The 26,850-nt window shown below is 41.7% G+C and overlaps 2 protein-coding genes and 3 non-coding genes across 7 annotated transcripts in view; all 5 read right to left on the bottom strand.

Annotated features, from left to right (window-relative positions):
• Positions 1-2,694: 2,694 nt before the first annotated feature.
• Positions 2,695-15,802, bottom strand: si:ch211-171b20.3 (uncharacterized). 3 transcript variants are annotated; one of them, XM_024140483.2, is made up of 7 exons: positions 14,986-15,802; positions 13,301-13,340; positions 10,725-10,879; positions 10,038-10,173; positions 8,790-8,891; positions 5,950-6,005; positions 2,695-3,081 (listed from the first exon to the last, which is right to left on the bottom strand). In XM_024140483.2, the coding sequence occupies exons 1-7, from the start codon at positions 15,215-15,217 to the stop codon at positions 2,939-2,941; spliced, it is 864 nt and encodes a 287-aa protein (XP_023996251.1). In that variant the 5' UTR covers positions 15,218-15,802; the 3' UTR covers positions 2,695-2,938. The 3 variants fall into 3 exon arrangements, with proteins under 3 accessions (XP_023996251.1, XP_023996252.1, XP_023996253.1); XM_024140484.2 differs by having other exon boundaries at positions 10,725-10,855; XM_024140485.2 differs by lacking the exon at positions 5,950-6,005.
• A 97-nt stretch (positions 15,803-15,899) lies between these two features.
• LOC112073129 (large ribosomal subunit protein uL30-like) overlaps positions 15,900-26,850 on the bottom strand; it is a 17,614-nt gene continuing 6,663 nt past the window's right edge. The window contains exons 7-9 of the mRNA XM_070440046.1: positions 20,022-20,131; positions 17,098-17,308; positions 15,900-15,948 (exon numbers count right to left, since the gene is read on the bottom strand). Of these exons, the coding sequence (XP_070296147.1) occupies positions 17,100-17,308; positions 20,022-20,131 (319 nt within the window). The 3' untranslated portion in view covers positions 15,900-15,948; positions 17,098-17,099. The remainder of the gene's footprint in view (positions 15,949-17,097; positions 17,309-20,021; positions 20,132-26,850) is intronic.
• Positions 16,169-16,260, bottom strand: LOC112073138 (small nucleolar SNORD12/SNORD106). The gene has a single exon (XR_002894471.1). It is a non-coding gene; the product is annotated as a small nucleolar SNORD12/SNORD106 (small nucleolar RNA).
• LOC112073139 (small nucleolar SNORD12/SNORD106) lies at positions 19,759-19,850 on the bottom strand. The gene has a single exon (XR_002894472.1). It is a non-coding gene; the product is annotated as a small nucleolar SNORD12/SNORD106 (small nucleolar RNA).
• On the bottom strand, positions 21,904-21,992 carry LOC112073140 (small nucleolar SNORD12/SNORD106). Its single transcript, XR_002894473.1, has one exon. It is a non-coding gene; the product is annotated as a small nucleolar SNORD12/SNORD106 (small nucleolar RNA).

Below are 26,850 nucleotides of genomic sequence, written 5' to 3'. Positions count from 1 at the left end.
AATGAATTAAATCTTAGAAAGAATCCGGGGCTTTCCTATTTTTCTTGCCAACAAAGCATCCTTCCCACTCTTCAAGCTGGCCAAACATACCCTCGTTTTTTATTAAAACTGTTGACCTATTCCTACCCGAAAATCTTCTACCTTCGGCGAAGTCATTACAAAATAGCCCTCCAACACTCCTTACTTCAACTAAATTGGATGCAAGTCCATTCACACCTAGTATATCGAGAGTGCCATCCATTTTGTCACCAATAGCCCCATATACTACCCACCATGCAACCTGTTTTTTATGCTGCTCACGCTAGTGGTCTTGCGCTGGGGTGCTCTCTAACTCCTTATTCTAGTGTTGCTGCTGGGCTCCTCGCTGTTCCATACTTTGTCGCCAAAACCCGTACTGCTCGCCCAGGGGTCATCTACACCCAGCAGTTTCTTCCCTGCCTCTATGGGGAAAGCCCCCGCCTGTATATACCTCAGCTCACTGGGTCACCATTTTTAGCATTGCCAACTTCCACCCGTATAGCTAACCTGCACGGCTCCAGGCCACGCCGTATATCTCTACGACTGAGGTTCACCCCCCGAAGCCTGAACAAGCCAAATTCCTACTTTTTTTGGCTCCGGCCTTTCCTTCCAGTTCTCTGCATTGCCATAACCAAGAGTTGACTGGAACGAACTGAAAAAGAAGAAAACAATTAAAATCTACTGTTGACGAGCTGGGAGACTTTCAATATCTCCCTCTGCTAGCTTTCAAGCAACCACCCCAGCTCATGTTTTTCAGAGCAGACTCAAAAGATACATCACTGCACCTTCTGTACATAAAAGCCCATCTGTTGGTGTATAAATTAGCCATCCTATTCCAAAACTTAGTCCTTCATCCCCATACTGGTGTAGTTATTTATTTTTATCTTTGCTACGGTTGCACCCCAGATCTCTACCATGCACCATTCATTCTTCTGCCCACAATCTACCATTCCTAGTTGGTTTTAGTTGGTTATATTTGTAATTATACTTCGCCACCCATGGCCTATTTTAATTGGCCTTTACCTCCCTTATTTCTTAACCTCATTTGCCACACCAACTGTGTTATTAATAGACGGTTTTTTTCTCCCTTTTTTCTACTGGTCTATTACTGTATACATGTTTTTTTGTTTACTCATCTTGTGTTCCTGTAACTCTGTCCTTGTTGTTTTTAATGCCTGTTTTAATTCGCACCGATGGCGGGTCTCGAACTTTGCTTTGCTTTATTCTTGGGCCAGGGTTCCTTAAGTTGTAATAATGAGGAAAAGAGAAAGAAGAAATTGTTCATATTTAACCAATTATTTAAAAACATTATACAATTTTTTGGTTAAATAAAGGTGGAAATATTATATATATATATATATATTGTTTTTTTAAACCTGAAAACTAAACCAAATTAAAGAAATGTGGGCCCTGCTCAGCATAAGGTTGAAGGAAGAAGCCCAGTACTGTACTCTCCAAAAAAACCGCCATACAAAAAAAGCCCAGGGACTGCTGTGGTTTCAATTATGTGCAACCTGCCACAACCATTGGCGGTGACAATACATTTCATATTTTTTGGAGAAAAGAAATGTCCTCTAGGTCTAAATGAAAAACAAAAAATTTAAAAAAAACTGTGTTTGTTGGCCATAATGACCATCTGTTATTCTCTTTTATTTATGTTTGCAGATGGAAAAAGGAGTATTGTGGTATGCTTTTGGCAAGCCGCGGCTAAAGAAAGAACACATCCCAACCATGGGAAGCACAGTGGGTGGCAGCAATCAATCGTTGTGGGGGCGTTTGCTTTTGGTTTCCTCGCTGCAGAAGGGACTGCTAGTTGCAACCTCTCACCAAGAAAATAGGGATGCGCCAATCATCAGTTGTAGTTCCCGATGCGAAAAAATTAATAAGTGGATTATTATTGAAGCTACATCACAATCCCATTTCGAGGAGTTCCCAAGTTTTTTTACAAGCTTAACGAATTGCAAAATGTGTCTTCCATAATGGAAACAATGAAACCCCAAGCGTACTTCCACAAATAGAATGTTGGTGAGGGCAAAAATGGCTTAGAAATATCATCCTCTCCTTTTTTCATACAAGACTAAAAGCGGACAACAAAGTCAAGGGGTTGTACCATCTGGATGATCCATCACAAAGCCCTGACCTCAAATCCCCATAGAAAATAAATAGGGAAAAAATTCATTGCTGGTGTTATCGGGTCAAGAACTGGAAAGAAAAAAAAAGAAAAAATAGTGGTCTTGAGTACAGGTTCAATTGTCTCAGTGTTGTCAAGCCTGTTTAGTCTCCTTGTTGTCGTCCAAGTAACTTTGCTCTGTTTGTCGTAAGTGTACTGTCCTGTTATGTCAAACTATATAGGGAATAGGGCCATGGTCTAAAGTAGTGCACTATATAGGGAATAGGGCCCTGGTCAAAAGCAGTGTACTATATAGGGAATAGGGCTCTGGTCAACAGTAGTGCACTATATATATATATGTAATGATCAATTAGCCTTTTAAAATGATAAACTTGGATTAGCTAACACAACATACCTTTGGAACACAGGAGTGATGGTTGCTGATAATGGGCCTCTGTACGCCTATGTAGATATTCCATAAAAAATCTGCCGTTTGCAGCTACAATAGTCATTTACCACATTAACAAAGTCTACACTGTATTTCTGATCTATTTTATTGTGTTCTTTCAAAAACAAGGACAAGTCTAAGTGACACCAAATTTTGAACGGTAGTATAAGAAAAAATATTGAATTACACAATGCTATTATAGCACCAACAAGCTTTTACAAAGTTAGATTTCTTTTAAACAAGAAAAAGGTTTATATTTCCATAAAAATGTTTTATTTTGTTCAGGCGGCATTGGCACTGCGTATGGGGTCACAGCCTTCAACTGTGACCTCTGCTCTGATTGGCTGATAGACGGGGTCGTGTCAGGAGTCCTGTCTCCTGGTCTTCTTAATCTTCTTGATCTTCTCCTGCCTGACCGTTTCTCCCTCCAGAGAAGCGATCTCAGACAGTCTCTGGATGATTGAGGCTGACGGGGCTCCGCTTACCGGGTCCGGGTACGACTGGGCTGGAGGAGGAACAGAGGGGAGAGTTAGGAGACCAAGTAGTATGTACACTCCAAAGACTCAGGAGTGGATGAGAGGGCTTAAAATCTTGAGCAGGTCATGTGTGATACGGGGAACACTGGACTAAAAACAAAACAGTGTCTGATCAAGCATCAGGAACAGAGACAACAGTCTCAGGAGTGGAGGAGGAACAGAGACAACAGTCTCAGGAGTGGAGGAGGAACAGAGACAACAGACTCAGGAGTGGAGGAGGAACAGAGACAACAGNACAACAGACTCAGGAGTGGAGGAGGAACAGAGACAACAGTCTCAGGAGTGGAGGAGGAACAGAGACAACAGACTCAGGAGTGGAGGAGGAACAGACAGAACAGTAAGGACACCAAATAAAATAAAAACTAGAGTAAGAAAGTGTCAGGAAGCCACACACACTGACACCTTCAGGGAAGCTAGAAAACAAATCACAAGCAAGAGCACAACACTCCAAAAGCATGCACACACAGTAAGAAAGATGGGGAATAACTGACTGCTACAAACAGACAGACATGACCGATTGACAGGAGGAAGGGCACTTGACCCCCCCGACCCCTACACACACACACTCCACAAAGCCCCGTGCTTTTCTCAGTGGGAGAGTTCATCCAGAGGGGTGATGGACTGAGCCGAGCCCTGACAACAAAGAGAACGAGCCAGACCTCACACAGAGTATTCATCCACCTTATTCCACATTTTGCTGTGTTTCAATAGATGTTTTTTTCCCACCCATCTACACACAAAACCACATAATGCCAAAGTGAAAACATATTTTTTGACATTTTTGCAATTTTATATATATTTATATATATTGAAATTTTATACAGAAATGTCATTTAAATACAGTAAGTATTCACACCACTTTTGCTATGACAGTCCAAATTGAGCTCAGGTGCATCCAAATTTCCATTGATCATCCTTGAGATGCCACTATAACATGATTGGAGTTTACCTGTGGCCAATTAAATTGTTTGGACATGATTTAGAAACATTACCTGTCTATCTATAAGGTCCTACAGTCGACAGAGCATGTCAGAGCAGGAAGTAAACCATGAAGCCCAGGGAACTGTATGCAGATCTCTGAGATAGAATTGTGATGAGGCATATATCTGGGGGAAAGGTATAAAATAATTTCTAGAGTGTTGAAAGTTTCCAAGAGCATTGCCATAAATGGGGAAATGGGGGAAAAATATTGAACTACACAGACTACTTACAGCTGGACGTCCGACCAAACTGAGCAACCGGGCCAGAAGGATCTTGGTCAGAAAGAAAGCCCAAGATCCCATTTTGTATTTAGTATGGATCCCCATTAGCTGCTTCCATTGACCACCCTGACAGAACTACTGAGTTCCTTGGCTAAGATGGGAGAACCTTCCAGATGGACAACATTCTCTACGGTGCTTCATCAATCTGAGCTTTATGAGCGGCTAGACGCAAGCCACTCCTGAGAAACAGGCACATGACAGAACACCTGTAGTTTGTAAAAAAAAAAGCCACATCATAAGGCAAAAGAATCTGTGGTATAATGAGACAAAAAAATGTAACTCTTTGGCCTTGAATGCAAAGCGCTATGTCTGGAGAAAGACAGGTGATGAGCTGTGCCTGGTTAACACCCTCCCTACCGTGAAGTATGGTGGTGGCAGCATATGGGGATGCTTTACAGCGACGGGGACTCTGAAACTGGTAAGGATAGAGGGAACAATGGATTCAGCCAAATGCATACAAATCCTTGATGAAAACCTGCTTCAGAGTGCAAACGACCTTAGACTGGGGCGAAGATTTATGTTCCAACAGGACAACGACCCAAAGTATACAGCCAAAGTAAGACTGGAATGGCTTCAGAACAAGAATCTGGAAGTCCTCGAGTGGCCCAGCCAAAGCCCAGACTTGACTCCCATTGAAAATCTGTGGAAAGACTTGAAGATTGTTGTTCACCACCACTCGCCCATCTAATTTAAGAGAGCTTGAAAAAAATCTGCAAGGAAGAATGGGAGAAAAATTCCCAAATCCAGATGACTCAAAGCTGTAATCACCACCAAAAGGTGCTTCTACAAAGTATTGACTCAGGGGTGTGAATACTTATTTAAAATGAGGTCTTTCTGTATTTTCAATACATTTGCTAAAATAAAAAATTAAAACATGTTTTCAATTTGTCCTAATGGAGTATTGTGTGTATATGGGCGAAATAATATATTTCATCAATTATTTTTATTCAGGCTGTAACAAAATATATAACGGTCAAGAGGTTTGAATACTTTCTGAAGGCACTGTATATGAGTGGCTGTGTACTACACACAACCAGGTTTTATGTTGGGCACCTACTGACCCCCCTAAAGATATTTTATGATATATACTGTATTTTTTCCCCCCTCAATGACATGTACTGCTAAACATAAAGGTTTAAGGAAATACAGGCAGGCACCACATTACTACAAGACAAAACAGTTCGCTCAATCAAGCATGGTGATCTTGTAAGTTTTAAAAGCAAAGCTTGTTTTCATATAATAGAAAAAAAACGTTTGAAAACAGTGGAATGGGATTAGGGTGGTTTGTTAAGAATCCAATACGTTAACTTTTATGCAGTACTAATCACATTGTGGAAGAACCTCGTCTTAGAGTATGAATTAGGATTGTTTGAGAAGGTTTTAAATCTTAAGAAACGTGCATACACATTGACGTACAACAGACAAAGCCGCGTGCTGGGAAACCCTTGGTATAGCATGGGTGAAATAAGCATTGTGGTGCTCGTGTGAACTCACTTTTTTTTCTCCCCGCTTCAGACAAATGCCTACTTCACTTAATACTTAGTTGTTTTTTTTTGCTTTTTAAATTATACTTACATTTCTGATTAGCTCCTATTGTGAAAAGACTGCAGGTTCTGTTATTTACTCTTGGTCTGAGAACAGAATGAGCAACAAGACAAGTTACCACCAAAAACGTGTGATGTCATGCTACATATGGTATTAGCATAATATATATTATATTAATATGATATATAATATATATATCTATATACTGTAGATATGCATTCCAAATGGCAACCTATTCCCTATATGTCAGGGAATTTCAACTCTTACCCTACGAAGTCCAGAGCCAGATGGGTTTCTGTTCTAACTGATAATTAATTACACCCCACCTAGTGTCCCAGGTCTAAATCAGTGCCTGCTTAAAGCAGTGGAACTGGCTTCGAGGTCCAGATTTGAGTACGAGGGCCCCATATCGTGGAGCACATTTGACCAATACACAATGGAGTGTTGTTTGGCCTTATGGGCCTTCAAGAAGTATTGACACCCTTTGACTTATTCCACATTTTGTTGTGTTACACCCGGAATTCAAAAACAGATTAAATATATATATATTTTTTTATCTCATCCATCTACACACAATACCCCATAATGACAGTGATTTTGTTTTAGAAATGTTTGCAAATGTATTGAAAATGAAATACCAAAATATCTAATTTACTAAATTATTRCCCCCCCCCCCCCCCGASTCAATACATGTTAGAATCATCTTAGGCAGCGATTACAGCTGTGAGTCCTTCAGGCTATGTTTCTAAAGGCTTAGAACACCTGGATTGGACAATAACATTATTATTTTGTATTTTTCCAGCTCTGTCAAGTTGGTTGTAGATCATTGCTAGACAGCCATTCGTTCCTGCCATAGATGAGGAAATATAAGTCAAAATTGTAACTAGGCCACTCAGGAACCTTCAATGTCATCTTGGTAAACAACTCGTGTGGATTTGACCTTGTGTTTTAGGTTATTGTCCTGTTGAAAGGGGATTGTGTCTCCCAGTGTCTGGTGGGAAGCAGAAGGTACCAGGTTTTCCTCTAGGCCTCTACCTGTCCTTAGCTCTATTACATTTATTTTCATCCTAAAACACTCCCTAGTCCTTGCCGATGACAAGCATACCCATAACATGATGCAGCCTCCACCATGCTTGAACATTTGAAGAGTGGTACTCAGTGATGTGTTGGATTTGCCCCAAAAATAACACTTTGTATTCAGGACATAAAGTTCATTTCTGTGCCACAATTTTTTGCAGTTTTACTTTAGTGTCTTATTGCAAAGATCATGCATGTTTTGGAATATTTTAAATTCTGTACAGGCTAACTTATTTTCACTGTCATTTACGTTAGTATTGTTGAGTAACTACAATGTTGTTGATCCATACTCTGTTTTCTCCCATCACAACCATTCAACTCTGGTGACTTTTAAAACAGTTACATTGGCCTCAGACTGAAAAACAGCTTCTATCTCAAGGCCATCAGACTGTTAAATAGTCATCACTAGCACATTAGATGCTGCTGCACTATATACTTAGACATGAAATCACTGGCCACTTTAATAATGGAACACTAGTCAATTGAATAATGTTTACATATTTTGCATTACTCATCTCATATGAATATACTGTATTCTATCCTATTCTACTGTATCTTAGTTTATGCTGCTCTGTCATTGCTCGTCCAAATATTTATATTCTTAATTCCATTCCTTTAGATTGTGTGTATGGTTAGATATTACTGCACTGTTGAAGCTAGAAACACAAGCATTTCGCTACACCCGCAATAACATCTGCTAAACACTTATATGTGACAAATACATTTGATTTGATAAGGAAATCAGACAATTTAAATAAATGAGGCCCTAATCTATGGATTTCACATGACTGGGCAGAGGCGCAGCCATAGGTGGACCTGGGAGGTAATAGGCCTAACCACTGGGGAGCCAGGCACAGCCAATCAGAATGAGTTTTTCAGACTGATGAATCTGAGGATTATTTTCTGTTGTCCGGGTGGCTGGTCGGATGTGGAGGTCCTGGTCTGCGGTTTTGAGACCGGTTGGATATACTGCCAAATTCTCTAAAATGACATTGGAGGCAGCTTATGGTAGAGAAATTAACTTCAAATTCTCTGGCAACAGTTTTGGTGGACATTCCTGCAGTCAGCATTCCAAATCCACACTCCCTCAAAACTTAAGACATCTGTGGCATTGTGTTGTGTGACAAAACTGCATATTTTAAGAGTGGCCTTTTATTGCCCCCAGCACAAGGTGCACATGTGTAATTATCATGCTGTTTAATCAGATTCTTGATATTCCACACCCGTCAGGTGGATGGATTATCTTGGCAAAGGAGAAAAGCTCACTAACAGGGATGTAAACAAATTTGTGCACAACATTTGTAGAGAAATAAGCTTTTTGCGCGTATGGTAAATTTCTGGGATCTTTTATTTCAGCTCATGAAACGTGGGAACAAAAATGTACATGTTGTGTTTATATTTTTGTTCAGTAAAATTTGTAATTATTTCTCAAAACATAATTCCACTTTGAAATGTTTCTTTATTTTTACCTTTATTTAACTAGGCAAGTCAGTTAAGAACAAATTCCTTGTTCAGGGGCAGAACGACAGATTGTTACCATGTCAACTCGGGGATTCAATCTTGCTACCTTTCGGTTACAAGTCCAACGCTCTAACCACTAGGCTACCTGCCGCCCCCACATTATGGGGTATTGTGTGTAGGCCAGCGACAGAAAATCTCAATTGAATCCATTTTAAGTTCAGGCTGTATAAAGTTAAGGGGTGAATAGTTGTTGTAGGTCATAGGGTGGTAAATGGGATGTAGACAGAATGTATGTTTAATACTGTAATGGTGCTTTAACAATACTCTGGTACCTGTTCTTGTAGCCTTCTGTTGAGGGGTTTCTTCCATTGAGCGAGGCTGCAGCTGGCAGCAGGATGGCAGGAACTGACGTCAGGTCATAGGCCTCATAAGAGCTGGAGGGCAGAGGTACACAGCATCAACCCCACACCCCAACACACAGTCAACCCCACACCCCAACACACAGTCAACCCCACACCCCAACACACAGACAACCCCACACCCCAACACACAGTCAACCCCACACCCCAACACACAGTCAACCCCACACCCCAACACACAGTCAACCCACACACACCCAACACCACAACAGTCAACCCCACACCCCAACACAGTCAACCCCACACACCCAACACAGTCAAACCCCACACCCCAACCACACAGTCAACCCCACACCCCAACACACAGTCAACCCCAACCCCACCACAGTCAAACCCCACACCCCAACCCCACACCCCAACCCCACACCCCAACCCCACCAACACACAGTCAACCCCACACCCCAACACACAGTCAACCCCACACCCCAACACACAGTCAACCCCACACCCCAACACACAGTCAACCCCACACACTAACAAAGTTTTTAAATAGTTTAAAAACACCTTAACTCCAATGACTGTCAGATTAGAGTCAACAGACTATGACTTTGAATCAGAAGGGTTTTAGCTGTCTCTCTCTCTATCGTCAGACACACTGTAACCTAGCAGCTAATCTCCCTCGGTGTAATACAGAAGTGGAAAAAGCACCCAATTGTCATACTTGAGTAAAAGTATTGATACCTTAATAGAAAGTTACTCAAGTAAAAGTCAGCCAGTAAAATACTACTTGAGTAAAAGTATTTGGTTTTAAATATACTTAACTATTAAAAAGCACATGTAATTGCTAAAATATACTTAAGTATCCAAAAGTAAAATTTAAAAATGTAAAATCACTTAAAATTCGTTATATTAAGCAAATTGCTATTGAGAGGCCCCTTATCTACAAAGGGGATATTTTCCTCCATACATTAAGTGTTATGATAATGAATAACCTGGTGTTAAAAAGACCTTCAATTCTTGGGTTTAATTTCAGCTCAATTCATGTTATTTTTATCCATTTGTGTCAAAAACTGTCTCTGTGCAGCTGAGGCCTGTTTCATTTGAAACATGGCTGAGTCCGTCTGGCATTTGCAGACAGTCGAGACACAGAGCACAGTGATGGATTCATGTATTCCGGATGAGCTGCTTAGTTACCCCGAAGGCCAAGCGGGGTCTGCTTACCCAAAGGCGCAGGGGCGAGCAGGGGCATGGGAAAGCTCCTTGTGGAGGGTATAGTGGTGGAGGTGACCCGACCGGTGGATCTGGTAGTCTCTGGGCAGGGGAGGGATGGAGCCGCTAGGCTTCAGGGGACGCTCATCTGTGTGGGGAAATTAATTCTAAAGTAAGCTTGACTGAGAGAATGTCAACAAGATAGAGTGGAAATGGAAAAACAACATTGTCTCACAGAAGATAAAGCCCCAGTTTGACGTGGATGTCGCTGGTCCAAAACAAGTGCCTAGAAGGGTTCACACACAAAGGACTGCTGCAACCAAGCCTGACAATGTCAATAGCTTGGACCGTTGGAAAATACAAATGCTGAGGTCGCCATCTACTGGTGACTGTAGTCACACGTGTCCAACATCAATCAAACTGAGCCTTCACTCTTGTAAACCACATATGTATTTTTTCTCTCAACATTTATTTAACTAGGCAAGTCAGTGAAGAACAAATTCTCATTTACAATGACGGCCTAGGAACAGTGGGTTAACTGCCTTGTTCAGGGGCAGAACTCAGGGATTCGATCTAGCAACCTTTCGGTTACTGGCCCAACACACTAACCACTAGGCTACCTGTCGCCCCCTAGCTGTGGCAGAAAAGGCCATGGATCTTACAGTAATAATCAATTGGGGGAAAAAATAAAACGAATACCTCTGAAATCATACTTGGGATACATCCTGTTGTCATTCTTCCATGTCTTATCAAACAGGAAGTGTCTCCCACAGATGTCTTTCTCTGGGTAGTTATCTGAGGAGCCCAGCCGGGACAAAGGACACACCTCTCTGCCAGGGAAGGAGGAAGTAGACCTGAACAGATAAATAACATAGTAGACCTGAACAGATAAATAACATAGTAGACCTGAACAGATAAATAACATAGTAGACCTGAACAGATAAATAACATAGTAGGCCTGAACAGATAAATAACATAGTAGGCCACTAATTAAAATCCATTCAACTGAATGGAGTAGTGCCTAATAATATAGCTAACCTGACTGTGTATCTCAAATGGCACCCTACACCCCATGTAGTACACTCACCCCTATACAGATCTCCATCACTCCAGTATCCTGTCACCTTACCCCTATACAGATCTACCTCCATCACTCAGTATCCCTGTCCCCCTATACAGATCTACCTCCATCACTCCAGTATCCCTGTCCCCCTATACAGATCTACCTCCATCACTCCAGTATCACTCCAGTGTCCCTGTCCCCCTATACAGATCTACCTCCATCACTCCCAGTATCCCTGTCCCCTTCCCCCTATACATATCTACCTCCATCACTCCAGTATCCCTGCCCCCTTCACATATCTACATCCATCACCCCAATATCCCTGTCCCTTCCCCTATACATATCTACCTCCATCACCCCAGTATCCCTGTCCCCTTCCCCCTATACATATCTACCTCTATCACTCAGTATCCCTTGTCCCCTTCCCCCTATACATATCTACATCCATCACCCCAGTATCCCTGTCCCCTTCCCCCTATACATATCTACCTCCATCATCCCTGCACGTGTAAATATGGAATTGGAACTGATTTAAATATTTCCTGTATATAGTATGCTTACTTAAATGTGAATTTAATATTTCCTTTCCCCCCCATATTCTAGTAATAAACTCAGCAAAAAAAAGAAACGTCCTCTCACTGTCAACTACGTATATTTTCAGCAAACTTAAAAATGTGTAAATATTTGTAAGAACATAACAAGATTCAACAACTGAGACAAAGTGATCAAGTTCCAGACATGTGACTAACATAAATTGAATAATGTGTCCCTGAACAAAGGGGGGGGGGTCAAAATCAAACAGTATATGGTGTGGCCACCAGCTGCATTAAGTACTGCAGTGCATCTCCTCCTCAGGGACTGCATCAGATTTGCCAGTTCTTGCTGTGAGATGTTACCCCACAGTTCCCGGACATTTCTGGGGGGGGAATGGCCCTAGCCCTGACACTCCGATCCAACAGGTCCCAGACGTGCTCAATGGGATTGAGATCCGTGCTCTTCGCTGGCCATGGCAGAACACTGACATTCCTGTCTTGCAGGAATTCAAAGCACAGAATGACCAGTATGGCATTGTCATGCTGGAGGGTCATGTCAGGATGAGCCTGCAGGATGGGTACCACATGAGGGATGAGGATGTCTTCCCTATAAAACGCACAGCGTTGAGAGATTGCCTGCAATGACAAGCTCAGTCCGATGATGCTGTGACACACCGTCCCAAACCATGACTGACCCTCCACCTCGATCCCGCTCCAGAGTACAGGCCTCAGTGTAATGCTCATTCCTTCGACGATAAACGCGAATCCGACCAACACCCCTGGTGAGACAAAACCGCAACTCATCAGTGAAGATAAGTTTTTGCCAGTCCTGTCTGGCCCAGCGACGGTGGGTTTGTGCCCATAGGCGACGTCATTGCCGGTGATTTCTGGAGAGGACATGCCTTACAACAAGCCCTCAGTCCAGCCTCTCTCAGCCTATGGCAGACAGTCTGAGCACTGATGGAGGGATTGTGCGTTCCTGGTGTAACTCGGGCACTTGTTGCCATCCTGTACCTATCCCGCAGGTGTGATGTTCAGATGTACCGATCCTGTGCAGGTGTTGTTACACATGGTCTGCCACTGCGAGGACGATCAGCTGTCCGTCTTGTCTCCCTGTAGCGCTTTCTTAGGTGTCTCACAGTACGGACAATGCAATTTATTGCCCTGACCACATCTGCAGTCCTCAAGCCTCCTTGCAGTCTGCCTAAGGCACATTCATCCATTCATTCATTCTTTTGGTGTTTTTTCAGAGTCAGTATAAAGGCCTCTTTAGTGTCCTAAGTTGTCATAACTGTGACCTTAATTGCCTACTGTCTGTAAGCTGCTAGTGTCTTAACGACTGTTCCACAGGTGCATGTTCATTAATTGTTTATGGTTCATTGAACAAGCATGGGAAACCATTGTAAAGGGTTTTAAAACTAAGATCTGTGAACTTATTTGGATTTTAACTAATTATCTTTGAAAGACAGGGTCCTCAAAAGGGGACTTTTTTTTGTTGTTGCTGAGTTCACATTGCATTGTTGGTTGAGTTTGCAAGAAAGGCATTTCACTGTACTTGTGCATGTGAATTTAACACTTGAAACTTTCGACCGGGGCCCATCAAAAGTAGTGCACTATATATAGGGAATAGGGTGCCATTTGGGACGTAGACATTCTCATGTACACTTAATGTTACTTACCCCTCTACATTCCAGTTGGAATCCTTTCGGTCCCTGGAGTCTAGAATTTCACCAATAAAAAAGGCATGTTGTGTTATTCAGCTGTGAGATGTGAAGAAAGTGGAACCAGCCTAGTAGAATCAGTCACACTACAGGTGTTTAATATATTAGGATTAGATACTGCACATGCAGCAGCTACTCTTCCTGGTGTCCACATTAAACCTACAAATACATGAAAGTACAGAAGCGTTATAGGCAAAAACATTAGATTAAATTAACTTCAAAATAAAAAATTAAATAAGCGTTACTGGAAAGACAAAAATACCTTTTACACACTATTCATATATATACAATCATATTCTTATATAGAGTAATAAAATCTAATAACTAGTTAAATTAGATTTTAATAATTAGAGGCGCTGTGATACGTCTTTCTATTCGTTTTTTTTTTTTTACTAAACTTGCTTTTTGTCTGGTGGCAGAGCATTCCATGATGGCACGGCTCCGTTAGCTGAGGTCAAGCATTAAACTACCGCGTACCCCGTCTCATCGTGAAACATGACCGGTGTGTAATAGGTAGGCTGGCTAATGAAATGAGATCAGCGCTCTACAGGAGACTCCAAGGGGCAAAAATATCCTGTTCGTGAGTGATAAGTAGTGCACTATACAGGGAAACCTATCACCAGAACCCTATTGGCACCACACTGGGAAAAGGGGGACATTTGGGACGCAACCATATAACCTGGCTCTGGGCATAAGTATAATGGACCGTCAGACAGTACACCGGTTAGATGGCTCAAAACAGAGCAGCATGCCTTGCCCTTAAGGGGATATGCCAACCTGTAGTTGAAAAGTGACCTGAAACGTCATCATGATAAAGTTCTCCTCATTGGAGATAACGGATTACCAACTAGCACATGGCATAACGCTTTTAAAACAATTACCTGCACTCCAGATTGCCAAATGAGCCAATAGACGGTATGGGCATTGTTGTCTAGAACATATCCATCCGTCTATATCCTCACGACAAAGTATTATTCTGTCAAACTTAAAAAATAAATAAAAAAAGTGTCCTCAAAGTGCGCCGTCAGAATAATGTACTTTTTGACTTCAACTCCCATTGCGCAAAGCGGTTCTCCTTGTCTACCTGCTTGCAGGATAAGGCCATTGCGCGTTGCCATAGCAACCCGACTCGCGTAGTTGAGCTAGAAATGCGATCTCTACCAGGTTGAATATGGTGAGATTGTAACGCCTACATTGATAGCTAGTTGTAAAATCCCTGAAACAAACTGCACTAACTACTTATATTCGGATATCGACTATTCTAACGTGTCCAGTTAGCCTTTCTAGAAACCGCAATGCATTGTGGGTTTTGTAGTCGACTTAAACTCAGCTGATTTTCATAAATTGCTTCCTGACACAAGCGTTATAAATCAAAGGAATTTGCATGATTATTAATTGAACTGCACACAGATCATGAACAGCATGCATGACAATGTCAGGATTGAGAAAAAGAAAATGACTACTTCTCTAGTCTTTAAGAAACATTTGTTTTAAACGCCTAACCACTTGTATAGTCTACTTGCATCCACTTTAGACATTACAAAATCAGTCGCCAGTTTCTTCACGGTCCCCAAACAAGAAACAGATTTAACGCGTCGAGAAAAAAAAAACGTTAAGCATACATAACAAGCATTCCTACTTACCGTTCTGAGGGAATTTTCTCCTTGATGTTTGGACATGTATCGGCTTGACTCCGGGCAGCCTTCCTCCTGGTATTTGTAACCCCGGACAATGACTACCGGAGAGCGGTCCATAGCTGCCTTGGCCTAACTGTATACCAGTGTAACCCGAGCTGCCCAGCGTCAAGTCCCTGGCGGTGCTGAGAGAAGCCGCGACTTGTAGTGTTATCAACTTCGGGCTGGCTGTGGGGTGCATTACGCTACACAGTACAGGCAATCTAGAGCGAATACGACGCACTGATGTCCAAACTCATAAACTAGCTAGTTAATTAGCCATCACCAGTATTTTATCAAGGAAAAAGACAACTAAAAACTAACTAGCAGCATAGCTTGAGAAAGCCCACTAGAGGCTACGTGGCATATTGAGTCTTGTAGTTTCCATGGCTACATACTGTGGATGGCCAAGCAGCAGGCCTGACGTATAATCACAATGTCCCAGTCCTAATCATTTACATAGTAATATACAGCTCATATCTACTATACTACAACTCACCAAACCAAACAAGTGTATGTAAAATTGACATGTCAAGTTTGTGATTTCATTAACTAGGCAATACTGTGCTAGTATAGAAGCTACAAAATGTATTTGTTAAAATGTCTCAAAGATGTGACTCAAGTCATTACTGATGTGACAAAATAGTGTGGACTAGAAGCAAGGCTCTCTAAGCTTGTTCCTGGAGAGCTAGCGCCCTATTGGTTCAGGTTAGGTACAAATGGGGATGGAGTAAAAACTTACAGGACCGTAGCTCTCCAGCAACAAGCTTGGAGAGCAGTGCTGTAGACTCCAGTGTATTTTATGTAGGAAAACACTTGGGAAGGTTCAACATACGACACAAAACAGATTTTAGACACCAGAGTTATGAGACAAGACCAATACGTTCCTTTTTATGTTTATTGTACAGACTCCACAGCATCCTTTGGAAAAACCTGGAAGACAAGACATTTTTATATTTAATACCGGAAAACAAGTTACGTTTCTTACAGCAACACACTTCCAATGTTTAGTTTGAGATCCGTTGTCACCAATGTTCGAATGTTTTCAAGCACTGAGCACAAACTTTGAACTGAGCATCTAAAATAAAACACAATTTCCTTTAATTCACTAAGTAACTAGACGGGAAAACATCCTCGAAGTGCCAGTAATATCAATGTGGTTTCAGACAAATTGGCTTATTTTTCAGACTGGATTCACCAGAGTCGATAAGATGGGGAAAAAAGTTGAGCATCATTAACCACATTGTGTAAAACAGAAACTGGACACTTAGGAACTTGAGAAGACACCCATAAACAATGTTTTAAATGGTTTGTTCTCAATCGTTGCACTGGTATAAAGTAGTAGTCAACCAACCCTGACAACACAAGACCCGATTCATCTAGTCAAGATCTTGGATTCAAAAGTAAACAAAATCCTAAACACCCATTGGCTTTCCAGAACCAGGGTCAGAGTCTACGGACATCAGTCGTGTGCCCCAATAATCTTTCCTTCGTCCCTAAGTGTGCCCATGTTCACTTCCCCTCCTCACTCTAAAGGAAAATGGCCGTTATAAAAAATATGATGGAAACTCACATCTAACCCATAGCCTCCAATCCAATGCTTAAATATTTGTGGAAAGAATTGAAGTGCACACATCAAGAGAAAGAGAGAACGATCTGAGCTGGAGCAATGAGCGAAGACCAGGTCATCACGTAAACGTGAAAACTGATCCTAGATCAGCGCACCTACTCTGAGACACACACATCCCCATAAGTTCAATGTGAGTCCCAAATGGCACCCCAACTCCCTATATAGTGAACTACTTATGGGTTGAACTAGTACACTATATAGGGAATAGGGTATCACTTGGGATACACTCATACAGGTTTTCCCATCTCACCTTAAACACCCCCCCCCCCAAACACCGTCCTTGGGACCCCAACGTGTGAACATTTGTGTTAGCCCCAACAATACAAAGCTTGTTGATTATTTTGAATCAGCTGTGATTGTAGCACTGGGGGGGGGGGGGGGGGGGGGGGGGGGCGCATCCCCTGGTGGTCCAAGGGACGACGGGTGGGAAACGCTGCCTTAAATCTAGTCACCTCTAGTTCATCCTCCTGACGAGTCTGTTGATCTGGTCTTCCCTGTTTCCAGCATCGCCTCCCTCCACGAAGTGAGTGGTCTTCTTGTTCATGCCGCCGCGGGGTGAGGACAGTTTGAAGGGCCACAGGAAGTTGTTGGCAGGCTTGAAGTTCTTCCCGACTGTGTAGATCTCATGGATCAGGTCCTCCACACAGATGATACTGTATTTACCTGGAGGGACAAGGACAGAGTGAGGACTGAGTGTACATGTGTGTTTAAAAAGGGCGATCTGCAGTGTAATTCAAAGAGCCGAGGGATAAAAAATTATTTAAACTCAAAATGATAAGACATATGGAAGGACTGACCATCCAGGAGATTATCAATCTAATCAAATTTGAATGTGACAATTCAGTGCATTTGGAAAGTATTCAGACACCTTGACTTTCTCCACATTGTTCGTTAGCCTTATTCTAAAATGTAAAAATCCTCAGCAATCTACACACAAAACCCCATAATGACAAAGCGAAAACAGGTTAACTTCTCTGGGAAAATGCAGAGCGCCAAATTCAAATAAATTACTATAAAAAATTTAACTTTCATGAAATCACACATGCAATACACCAAATGAAAGCTACACTTGTTGTGAATCCAGCCAACGTGTCAGAAACAAAATTTGAAATCTGAGCGCCGTCTCAGATTATTGCATGGTTTGCTTTTTCCGTAAAGTTTTTGAAATCTGACAAAGCGGCTGCATTAAGAACAAGTGTATCTTCAATTCTATGTAAAACATGTATCGTTCATCAAAGTTTATGATGAGTATTTCCCGTTATTCGATGTGGCTCTCTGCAATATCTCCGGATATTTTGGAGGCATTTCTGAAGATGTCGCCAAATTGTAACCTGAGATTTTTGGATATAAATATGCACATTATCAAACAAAACATACATGTATTGTGTAACCTGATGTCCTATGAGTCATCTGATGAAGATCAAAGGTTAGTGATACATTTTCTCTCTATTTCTGCTTTTTGTGACTTATCTTTTGGCTGGGAAAATGCCTGCGTTTTTTGGAATTGGCGGTGATATGTTCATATGTTGTGTTTTTGATGTAAAGCAAAAAAAAATCCCGGACACGATGGGTAGATCAACAAGATGTTTCTTTCATTTGCCGTATTGGACTTGTTAACGTGCGAAAATTACATATTTCGAAAAAATATTTTTTCAATATTTTTTCCCGCGCTGCCTTTTCAGCCGAATGTCCTAGAAAGGTTAAGCACATCCTGTTCCCATTGATCATCCTTAAGACGTTTCTACAACTTGATCCCAGTCCACCTGTGGGAAAAGCAATTTATTGGACATGATTTGAAAGGGCACACCTGTCTATAAAAAGGTCCCACGGTTGACAGTGCACGTCAGATCTGTCAGTAGATCTAATTGTGATGAAAATAAAACTATTTCTAGAGTGCTGAATGTTTAAGAGAACAGCCATAATTGGGAAATTGGGAAAAAAATATTGCATTGCGGACTAACTAGGGCTGGCCGTCCGACCAAACTGAGCAATCTGGGGAGAAGGGCCTTGGTCAAAGAGAAAAGCAAGAACCTGACAGTCACTGACATAGCTACTCTGTAGGGATGGGAGAAGCTTCCAGAAGGACAACCATCTCTGAAGCACTCCAGGAATCAGGCCTTTATGGTAGAGTGGCCTGATGGAAGTCACTCCCCAGTAAAAAGACACATGACAGTCTGCTAGGAGTTCACCAAAAGGACCCTAAAGAACTTCGACCATGAGACTATATTCTCTGGTCTGATGAAACCAAGACTGAACTCTTCAGCCTGAATGTCAAGCGTCCCTTCTTGAGGAACCCTGGCACCATCCCTACATTAAAGCGTGGTGGTGGCAGCATCATCATCATCATGCCGTGGGGAAGTCTTTCAGCGGCAGGGACTGGGAGACTAGTCAGGATCGAGGCAAAGATGAACGGAGCAAAGTACAGAGATCCTTGATGAAAAGCTGCTCCAGAGCACTCAGGACCTCAGACTGGGGCGAAGGTTCACCTTCCAACAGGACAATGACCCTAGGCACACAGCCAAGACCACGCAGGAGTGGCTTTGGGACAAGTCTCTGAATGTCCTTGAGTGGCCCAGCCAGAGCCTGTACTTGAAACCAATAACATCCCTGGAGACCTGAAAATAGCTGTGCAGCGACGTTCCCCATCCAACCTGACAGAACTTGAGGATTTGCAGAGAAGAATGGAGAAACTCCCCAAAAACAGGTGTGCCAAGCTTGTAGCATCATACCCAAGAAGACGAGGCTGTAATCGCTGCCAAAGGCGCTTCAACAAAGTACTGAGTAAATGGTGTGAATACTAATGCAAATGGGATTTCATTTGTTTTTATAAATAAGCACCCAAAATTTTCAAAAACTGTTTTTTGCTTTGTCATTATGGGGTATTGTGTGTAGATTGCTGAGGGAAAAACGATTTAATCAATTTTAGAATAAGGCTGTAAAGTAACAATGTCAAGGGATCTGAATATTTTCCAAATGCACTATATATAGCAAATGTTATTGCTGGTGTAGAGAAGTTTACAGCTAAAGGTTATTGTACAGTAATGGGATATCCATGTCCCAAATCACTAAACGCAGTGGCCTATTCTGCCATTTCAGATCGCAGTCTTTTTCTCAGTGTGGTTTCAGACAAATTGGCTTATTTTTCAGACTGGAATCACCAGAGTCGATAAGATGGGGAAAAAAGTTGAGCATCATTAACCACATTGTAGTTATACAGTTTGAATGACAGGACAATCATTACAGTAGAGATTTGTCCCATCATGTCAGGGATCATGTTGACGAATCTAGTCTATGTCAGAGTACATGTGAAAAAGGCCTGGACTTCCAACATTATGGGCGCTTGAAGCGACTCAGTCTCGTATAAGTAAATGCGTACCCAGGGCCTTGTCGACCAAGGCGTTGTCTGTGAGGGCGATGCGCTGCTTGGTCATCCTGCCATGGCCACGCTTGTAGATCAGCTCACGAACAGACTTCAGGTTGGGGTACCTGGGAAACAAGAGCAGGAAAATACGATCTGTGAAACAGCAAGCAGGTAGCTTAGTCACATAGAAACAGTGAGAACTACTGCAGCTGCACCCAACCAAAACATTTGGTTCATTTCATACTGGACACGCCACAGAAGTGTTAGTTAGTAATATCAATGTGGTTTCAGACAAATTGGTATTTTTAGACTGGATTCAACCAGAGTGCGATAAGAATGGGGAAAAAAAAGTGAGCACATTAACAAACTCACACTGAAAAATTCCAGACCAATTCACTGCAGCCCGAAAAGTTAGGTTTTACACTACCTAAATCACTGTCCAAGTAAAGAAACACAACCACAAAAACCATAAGTCAAATAATCGAACGGCTGTGCCAATCAAAAGCAGGGGTGTGATTTCGCAATATGCTGTACACAACATCCTGTTTTGCAAACATGAAGAAGTTCTGAATACTGAAAAACGAGTCATTCTTATCTATTTGGCAATTCAGGGTTAGTTTTCCCTCCTCCGCTACATCAAGACACCATGTTCTTCCCTAGGTGAATATACATTTGGTGGTAGTAATGTCGCCTTACCTCAAGCAATGTAAGGGGCTCCGGCGATCCTTCAGCATGTTGGATGGAAAGCCTTGTTCAGTTTGACGAACACACCGTTTCTGAAAGATCTGACGCAGACGCATTGAGCTGGAGGAACCCCTGCGCACTTGGGACCTGACCCACCGTTGATACTGGAAAAGAGGGGGGGCAGAAAAGAGAGGGCGAGGGGCAAGGAAGAGAGGTACACAGTGTACATAGATTAATTCTTGTGTCAGCATCACTAATAGTCTTAATTTTCCAGTCCGGCTTTTTAGTTAACAGTTCATTGTGGTTTTCAGAACAAAATTGGACTTATTTTTTCAGACCACTGGGTTTCACCAAGAGTCGAATAAAAATGGGGAAAAAAGTTGAAGCATGCATTTAAGCCACAACGATTAATGTTAGAAGAGTTTGAAAAGACGACATGGTTCACCGGCTAATATCCGAAGTAACAAATAAAATCAATGTCCAGGTAACGACTTAAATCACAATCCCAGTTTACCATAGCACCTGAGTAATGGTGTACGAGACCAGACATGGAAATCTGACAAAAAACAGGGATAAAATATGCATTTAGCAGTCGAATCCACAAAAACATACCCCCTGATCCTGATGACGAAGGCCAGCTTGGGCTCAGCTGGGACGTAGAAGTTCCCAACCTTGCGGGCTGTCCGCCCCATGCGGATCTCACGCCGGTACATCTCTCTCCTGTACTCCTTGTGGTACTTCTCAGCCCTCTTGTAGATCAGTTTCCTGGTCACCTTACGCGTCTGGGGATATAAGGTATCAACCATGAGTCAGAGCAGACATCACAGCTAGGTACACCTCTTGTTAACCCATAGTTCTTTAGTAGTGTCATTATAAAGGATAGACTGCAATATTATAACCTCGGACTTGACAGTGTGGATCAAATAAGTACGTTCATTTGCTTTGACTTTTGCTAGTTTAGACTGTGCCACTCCTGGTTGTATATCTTCCATATTTGGTGTTGGACCAATCAATTTAGACATATGTATAAACCTGGAATTAATTAATCATTTTATGGCTGAACCGTGTTTAAACTGATCAAAAACATTTTATTTGTCACATGCACCAAATACAACAGGTGTAGTAGACCTTACAGTGGAATCTTACTAACAAGCCCTTAACCAACAATGCAGTTACAATGATACCATCTGACAATGATATTTTAGGACATTTCTATGTGGTTTCAGACAAATTGGCTTATTCAGACTGGTTCACACATAGTCGATAAGATGGGGAAAAAAGTTGAGCATCATTAACCACATTGTAGTTATACAGTTTGAATGAAAGTGGGTAGCTTTTAACCCCACACACAACACAAACAGACAGTACATCAACTGCATCTAAGGAGATTCTATGCCTGCTAGTTAGGTTAATACTTGGGTTAGTTCAAACTTACTTTTTTTTTCGGCTAGCATCTTCTTGATGCGCATGTGTCTTCGATATTTAGGGGGTGTAGAGTAGGAGGGCCCCTTCCGTCTTTTAAAGAACAAGTGCTCTTCGGCTATGTGCGACAGCCGGAACCTTTTTTCTGCAAGAGGCAACAATTTGTTTAGAGTATGGGGGAAATAGTTTAACATGGAAGTGACTGACTGAGGAATAATAACTTAACAGACCAAACATGTTGCGAAATCTGTTAGCGTTACCTAGTTAGCCATTTCCAAAACCTGAGCCTGACGTGAGCTAACCTGGCTTGTTAGTTTTGCCGGGCGAAGACAGACGCAACATATACTTTGTGATATTGCGGGGCTCAAACAGCGAAATAACCACAAAATATACTTTACAACTCATTGACAATATGCAAGTAAAACTACGAGCCACGCATCGCATATAGGTTAAAACATGTGCAAATGGATTCGCAAGCCGGGCATGTTTCTAACCATATCCAGTCCCGAGTCAACCAAATCAACAAAAATATACAAAACGCCACTCAACACTACCGACGCGACAAACATGTTCTTTAGCTGGCGATAACTAACTTAATGTCAAATAACGTATGATATTTGTTAAATTAGTAGATGGTCATAGATTCTGGCAGAGAAGAAATCACTTACTCTACGTCCGCCATTGTGTCCACCGAGAAAGAGAAATTCTCTCATGCGCATGCGTGAGTTAAAAGCTTGTAGGACCCCAGTCGATGTCTATTAAACTGCCTGAGAAGAATTTCCTCTTGCCGCTAATCTCGCAGTGTCTGCCCTCCATTGGCGATTTTAGCATGTAGATCTTGGTGGGGCAAACTCAACATGAGAAACGGTGCACACGAACTGTTAGGAACTACATTTTAATTTATTTATTATTGAACCTTTTTTTAATTAGGTAAATTAGTTAAGAACTAATTATTATTTACAATGACGGCCTACCAAAATGCAAAAGGCCTCCTGTGGTGACTAGGATTAAAAATACAAATAAATTAAATAAAAATATAGTACAAAACACACATCACCACGAGACAACTACATAAAGAAAGACCTAAGACAACAACATAGCATGGTAGCAACATGACAACAACATGGTAGAAACACAACATAGCAGCAGCACATGGTAGAAGCACAAAACAGGGTACAAACATTAATGGGCACAAACAGCACAAAGGTCAAGAAGGTAGAGACAGCAATACATCACGCAAAGCAGCCACAACTATCAGTAAGAGTGATCGAGTCTTTGAATGAAGAGATTGAGATAAAACTGTCCAGTTTGAGTGTTTGTTGCAGCTCGTTCCAGTCCCAGGGATGTTTGTGCTTTGGGGACCTTTAACAGAATGTGACTGGCAGAACGGGTGTTGTATGTGGAGGATGAGGGCTGCAGTAGATGTCTCAGATAGGGGGGAGTGAGGCCTAAGAGGGTTTCATAAATAAGCCTCAACCAGTGGGTCTTGCGACGGATTTACAGAGATTACCAGTTTACAGAAGAGTAGAGTGCAGTGATGTGTCCTATAAGGAGCATTGGTGGCAAATCTGATGACCGAATGGTAAAGAACATCTAGCCACTCGAGAAAACCCTTACCTGCCAGTCTATAAATTACGTCTCCGTAATCTAGCATGGGTAGGATGGTCATCTGAATTAGGGTTAGTTTGGCAGCTGGAGTGAAAGAAGAGTGATTACGATAGAGGAAAACAAGTCTAGATTTAACCTAAGCCTGCAGCTTTGATATGTGCTGAGAGAAAGACAGTCTACGGTCTAGCCATACTCCCAAGTACTTGTATGAGGTGACTACCTCAAGCTCTAAACCCTCAGAGGTAGGAATCACACCGGTGGGGAAGAGGGGCATTCTTCTTACCAAACCACATGACCTTTGTTTTGGAGGTGTTCAGAACAAGGTTAAGGGTAGAGAAAGCTTGTTGGACACTAAGAAAGCTTTGTTGTAGAGCTTTTAACACAAATCCGGGGACATAAAGCTGTCCCAACAGCAGAGCTTTCTTTTCAGCACCATGGAGTGAACCCTTACCACTGTTACAACTGGCTATCAGTGGAGCCGTGTCTGGAAAAAAGTAACTGCTATTCATGTGTAATTACATGGTTCTGACATTCAAAAACTTGGTATATTTGGAAAGAATACATCTGGGAGATTATGAGGAAATTATCAGAAGATAGGAGTTGCATAGTTCAGAATACTCAAGATCAAGCACACACCAAATAAATAAAACATGTATTTGATTTTGAAAGTCATCTTTCATTGACAAGCTATAAGTGAATTATTGATGACTAGAGCTGGAAACACATCAGATGGCTTCCACAACATGTGAACAATTTCAGAAAGAGAAAAAGGGATTGATAGACCTGACAACTAGAAATGGGCAGATATTTTAGTAAGTGGTGTCAGGTGTGGTCACGGGACGTTTCCAAGTGTCCCTAAACCTCTCCAAAGTGGCATATGTCTGTAAATTAGATAATTCCAGTGCTATTACATATTTGCAATCCCTAAATGCTATTGGTTCAGTATAAAAACACAATTTCTACCATATCAACCTCATTCAAACATAGTGGTGGTGTTATGGGGAATTCAGGGCACATTCAACTGTCCTTTCAGCCTCTCCAATGTGTCCGAATGTGTTAATTTCACTGTTTTTGCACGCCGGATGTACCTATAAGTAATTTTTTCACTATAAAAACTAACCAACGTCTCTCAAACATTGTGGTGGTGTCAGGGGACACACAGGGGGATATCCAGGTGTTTTTTTTTCAACCTCTCCAAAGTGCCGGGAACGTTTAGCCAAGACATATCCAATGTCTTGATACAAACATCAAAAACTAAACTGTTTACAAAAACAATATAAAAGCTACAGATATACAGTACCAGTCAAAAGTTTGGACACACCTACTCATTCAAGGATTTTTCTTTATTTTTTACTATTTTCTACATTGTAGAATAACAGTTAAGACATCAAAACTATGAAATAACACATATGGAATCATGTAGTAACCAAAAAAGTGTTAAACAAATCAAAATATATTTTATATTTGAGATTCTTCTAAGTGGCCACACTTTGCCTTGATGACAGCTTTGCACACTATTGGCATTCTCTCAACCAGCTTCATGAGGAATGATTTTTTCCAACAGTCTTAAAGGAGTTCCCACATACACTGAGCACTTGTTGGCTGCTTTTCCTTCCCTCTGCAGTCCAACTCCTCACAAACCATCTCAACTGGGTTGAAGTTGGGTGATTGTGGAGGCAAGGTCACCTGATGCAGCACTCCACCACTCTCCTTGGACAAATAGCCCTTACACAGCCTGAAGGTGTGTTTTGGGTCATTGTCCTGTTGAAAAACAAATTATAGTCCCACTAAGACCAAACCAGATGGGATGGCGCATCGCTGTAGAATGGTGTGGTAGCCATGCTGGTTAAATGTGCCTTGAATTCTAAATAAATCAGTGTCACCAGCAAAGCACCCCCACACCATCATACCTCCTCCTCCATGCTTCACGGTGGGACCCACACATGCAGAGATCATCCGTTCACCTACTCTGCGTCTCACAAAGACACAGCGGTTGGAACCAAACATTTCAAATTTGGACTCATCAGACCAAAGGACACATTTCCACCAGTCTAATGTCCTTTGCTCGTGTTTCTTGGTCCAAGCAAGTCTCTTATTATTGGTGTCCTTTAGTGGTTTCTTTGCAGCAATTCGACCATGAAGGCCTGATTCAGTCTCCTCTGAACAGTTGATGTTGAGATGTGTCAGTTACTTGAACTCTGTGAAGCATTTATTTGGGCTGCAATCTGAGGTGCAGTTAAACTCTAATGAACGTATCCTCTGCAGCAGAGGTAACTCTGGGTCTTCCTTTCCTGTGGCGGTCCTCAGCCAGTTTTATCATAGCTCTTGCTTTTTGTGACTGCACTTGAAGAAACTTTCAAAGTTCTTGAAATGTTCCGTATTGACTGACCTTCATGTCTTAAAGACTGTCATTTTTCTTTGCATATTTGATCTGTTCTTGCCATAATATGGACTTGGTCTTTTACCAAATAGGGCTCTATTCTGTTTATCAACCCTACCTTGTCACAACACAACTGATTGGCTCAAACGCAAGGAAAGAAATTCCGCAAATTAACTTTAACAAAGGCACACCTGTTAATTGAAATGCATTGATTTAACACTTTTTTTAGTTCCATATGTGTTATTTCATAGTTTTGTCTTCACTGTTATTCTACAATGTAGAAAATAGTAAAAAATAAAGGAAACCCTTGAATGAGTAGGTGTCCAAACTTGACTGGGACTGTGTGTAAAAAAGAAATTACTAAAAATGGCTGGTAAACATTGATTTGTGTGACACAAGTACATCACTAATCCATTGTCATTACCATTGTAAAGCATAACATTCCCATTTTTATCCAAAACTACAACCATGGGGGAAAAAACTGTTTACTTCTTTTTAACCAAAAATTAACTTGGCAAGACAGTTAAGAACATATTCTTATTTACAACGGAATCTAACCAGGGTTCGTAGTGACACCTGTGATACAGCCTGGAATCTAACCAGGGTTTGTAGTGACACCTGTGATACAGCCTGGAATCTAACCAGGGTTTGTAGTGACACCTCTAGCACTGTGATACAGCCTGGAATCTAACCAGGGTTTGTAGTGACACCTGTGATACAGCCTGGAATCTAACCAGGGTCTGTAGTGAC

The sequence above is a fragment of the Salvelinus sp. IW2-2015 genome, unplaced genomic scaffold (assembly GCF_002910315.2).
Source record: "Salvelinus sp. IW2-2015 unplaced genomic scaffold, ASM291031v2 Un_scaffold2161, whole genome shotgun sequence".
NCBI classification, from domain to species: domain Eukaryota; kingdom Metazoa; phylum Chordata; class Actinopteri; order Salmoniformes; family Salmonidae; genus Salvelinus; species Salvelinus sp. IW2-2015.
Note: the sequence above shows the minus strand (reverse complement) of the source record. Positions and strands in the feature narration are given on the sequence as shown.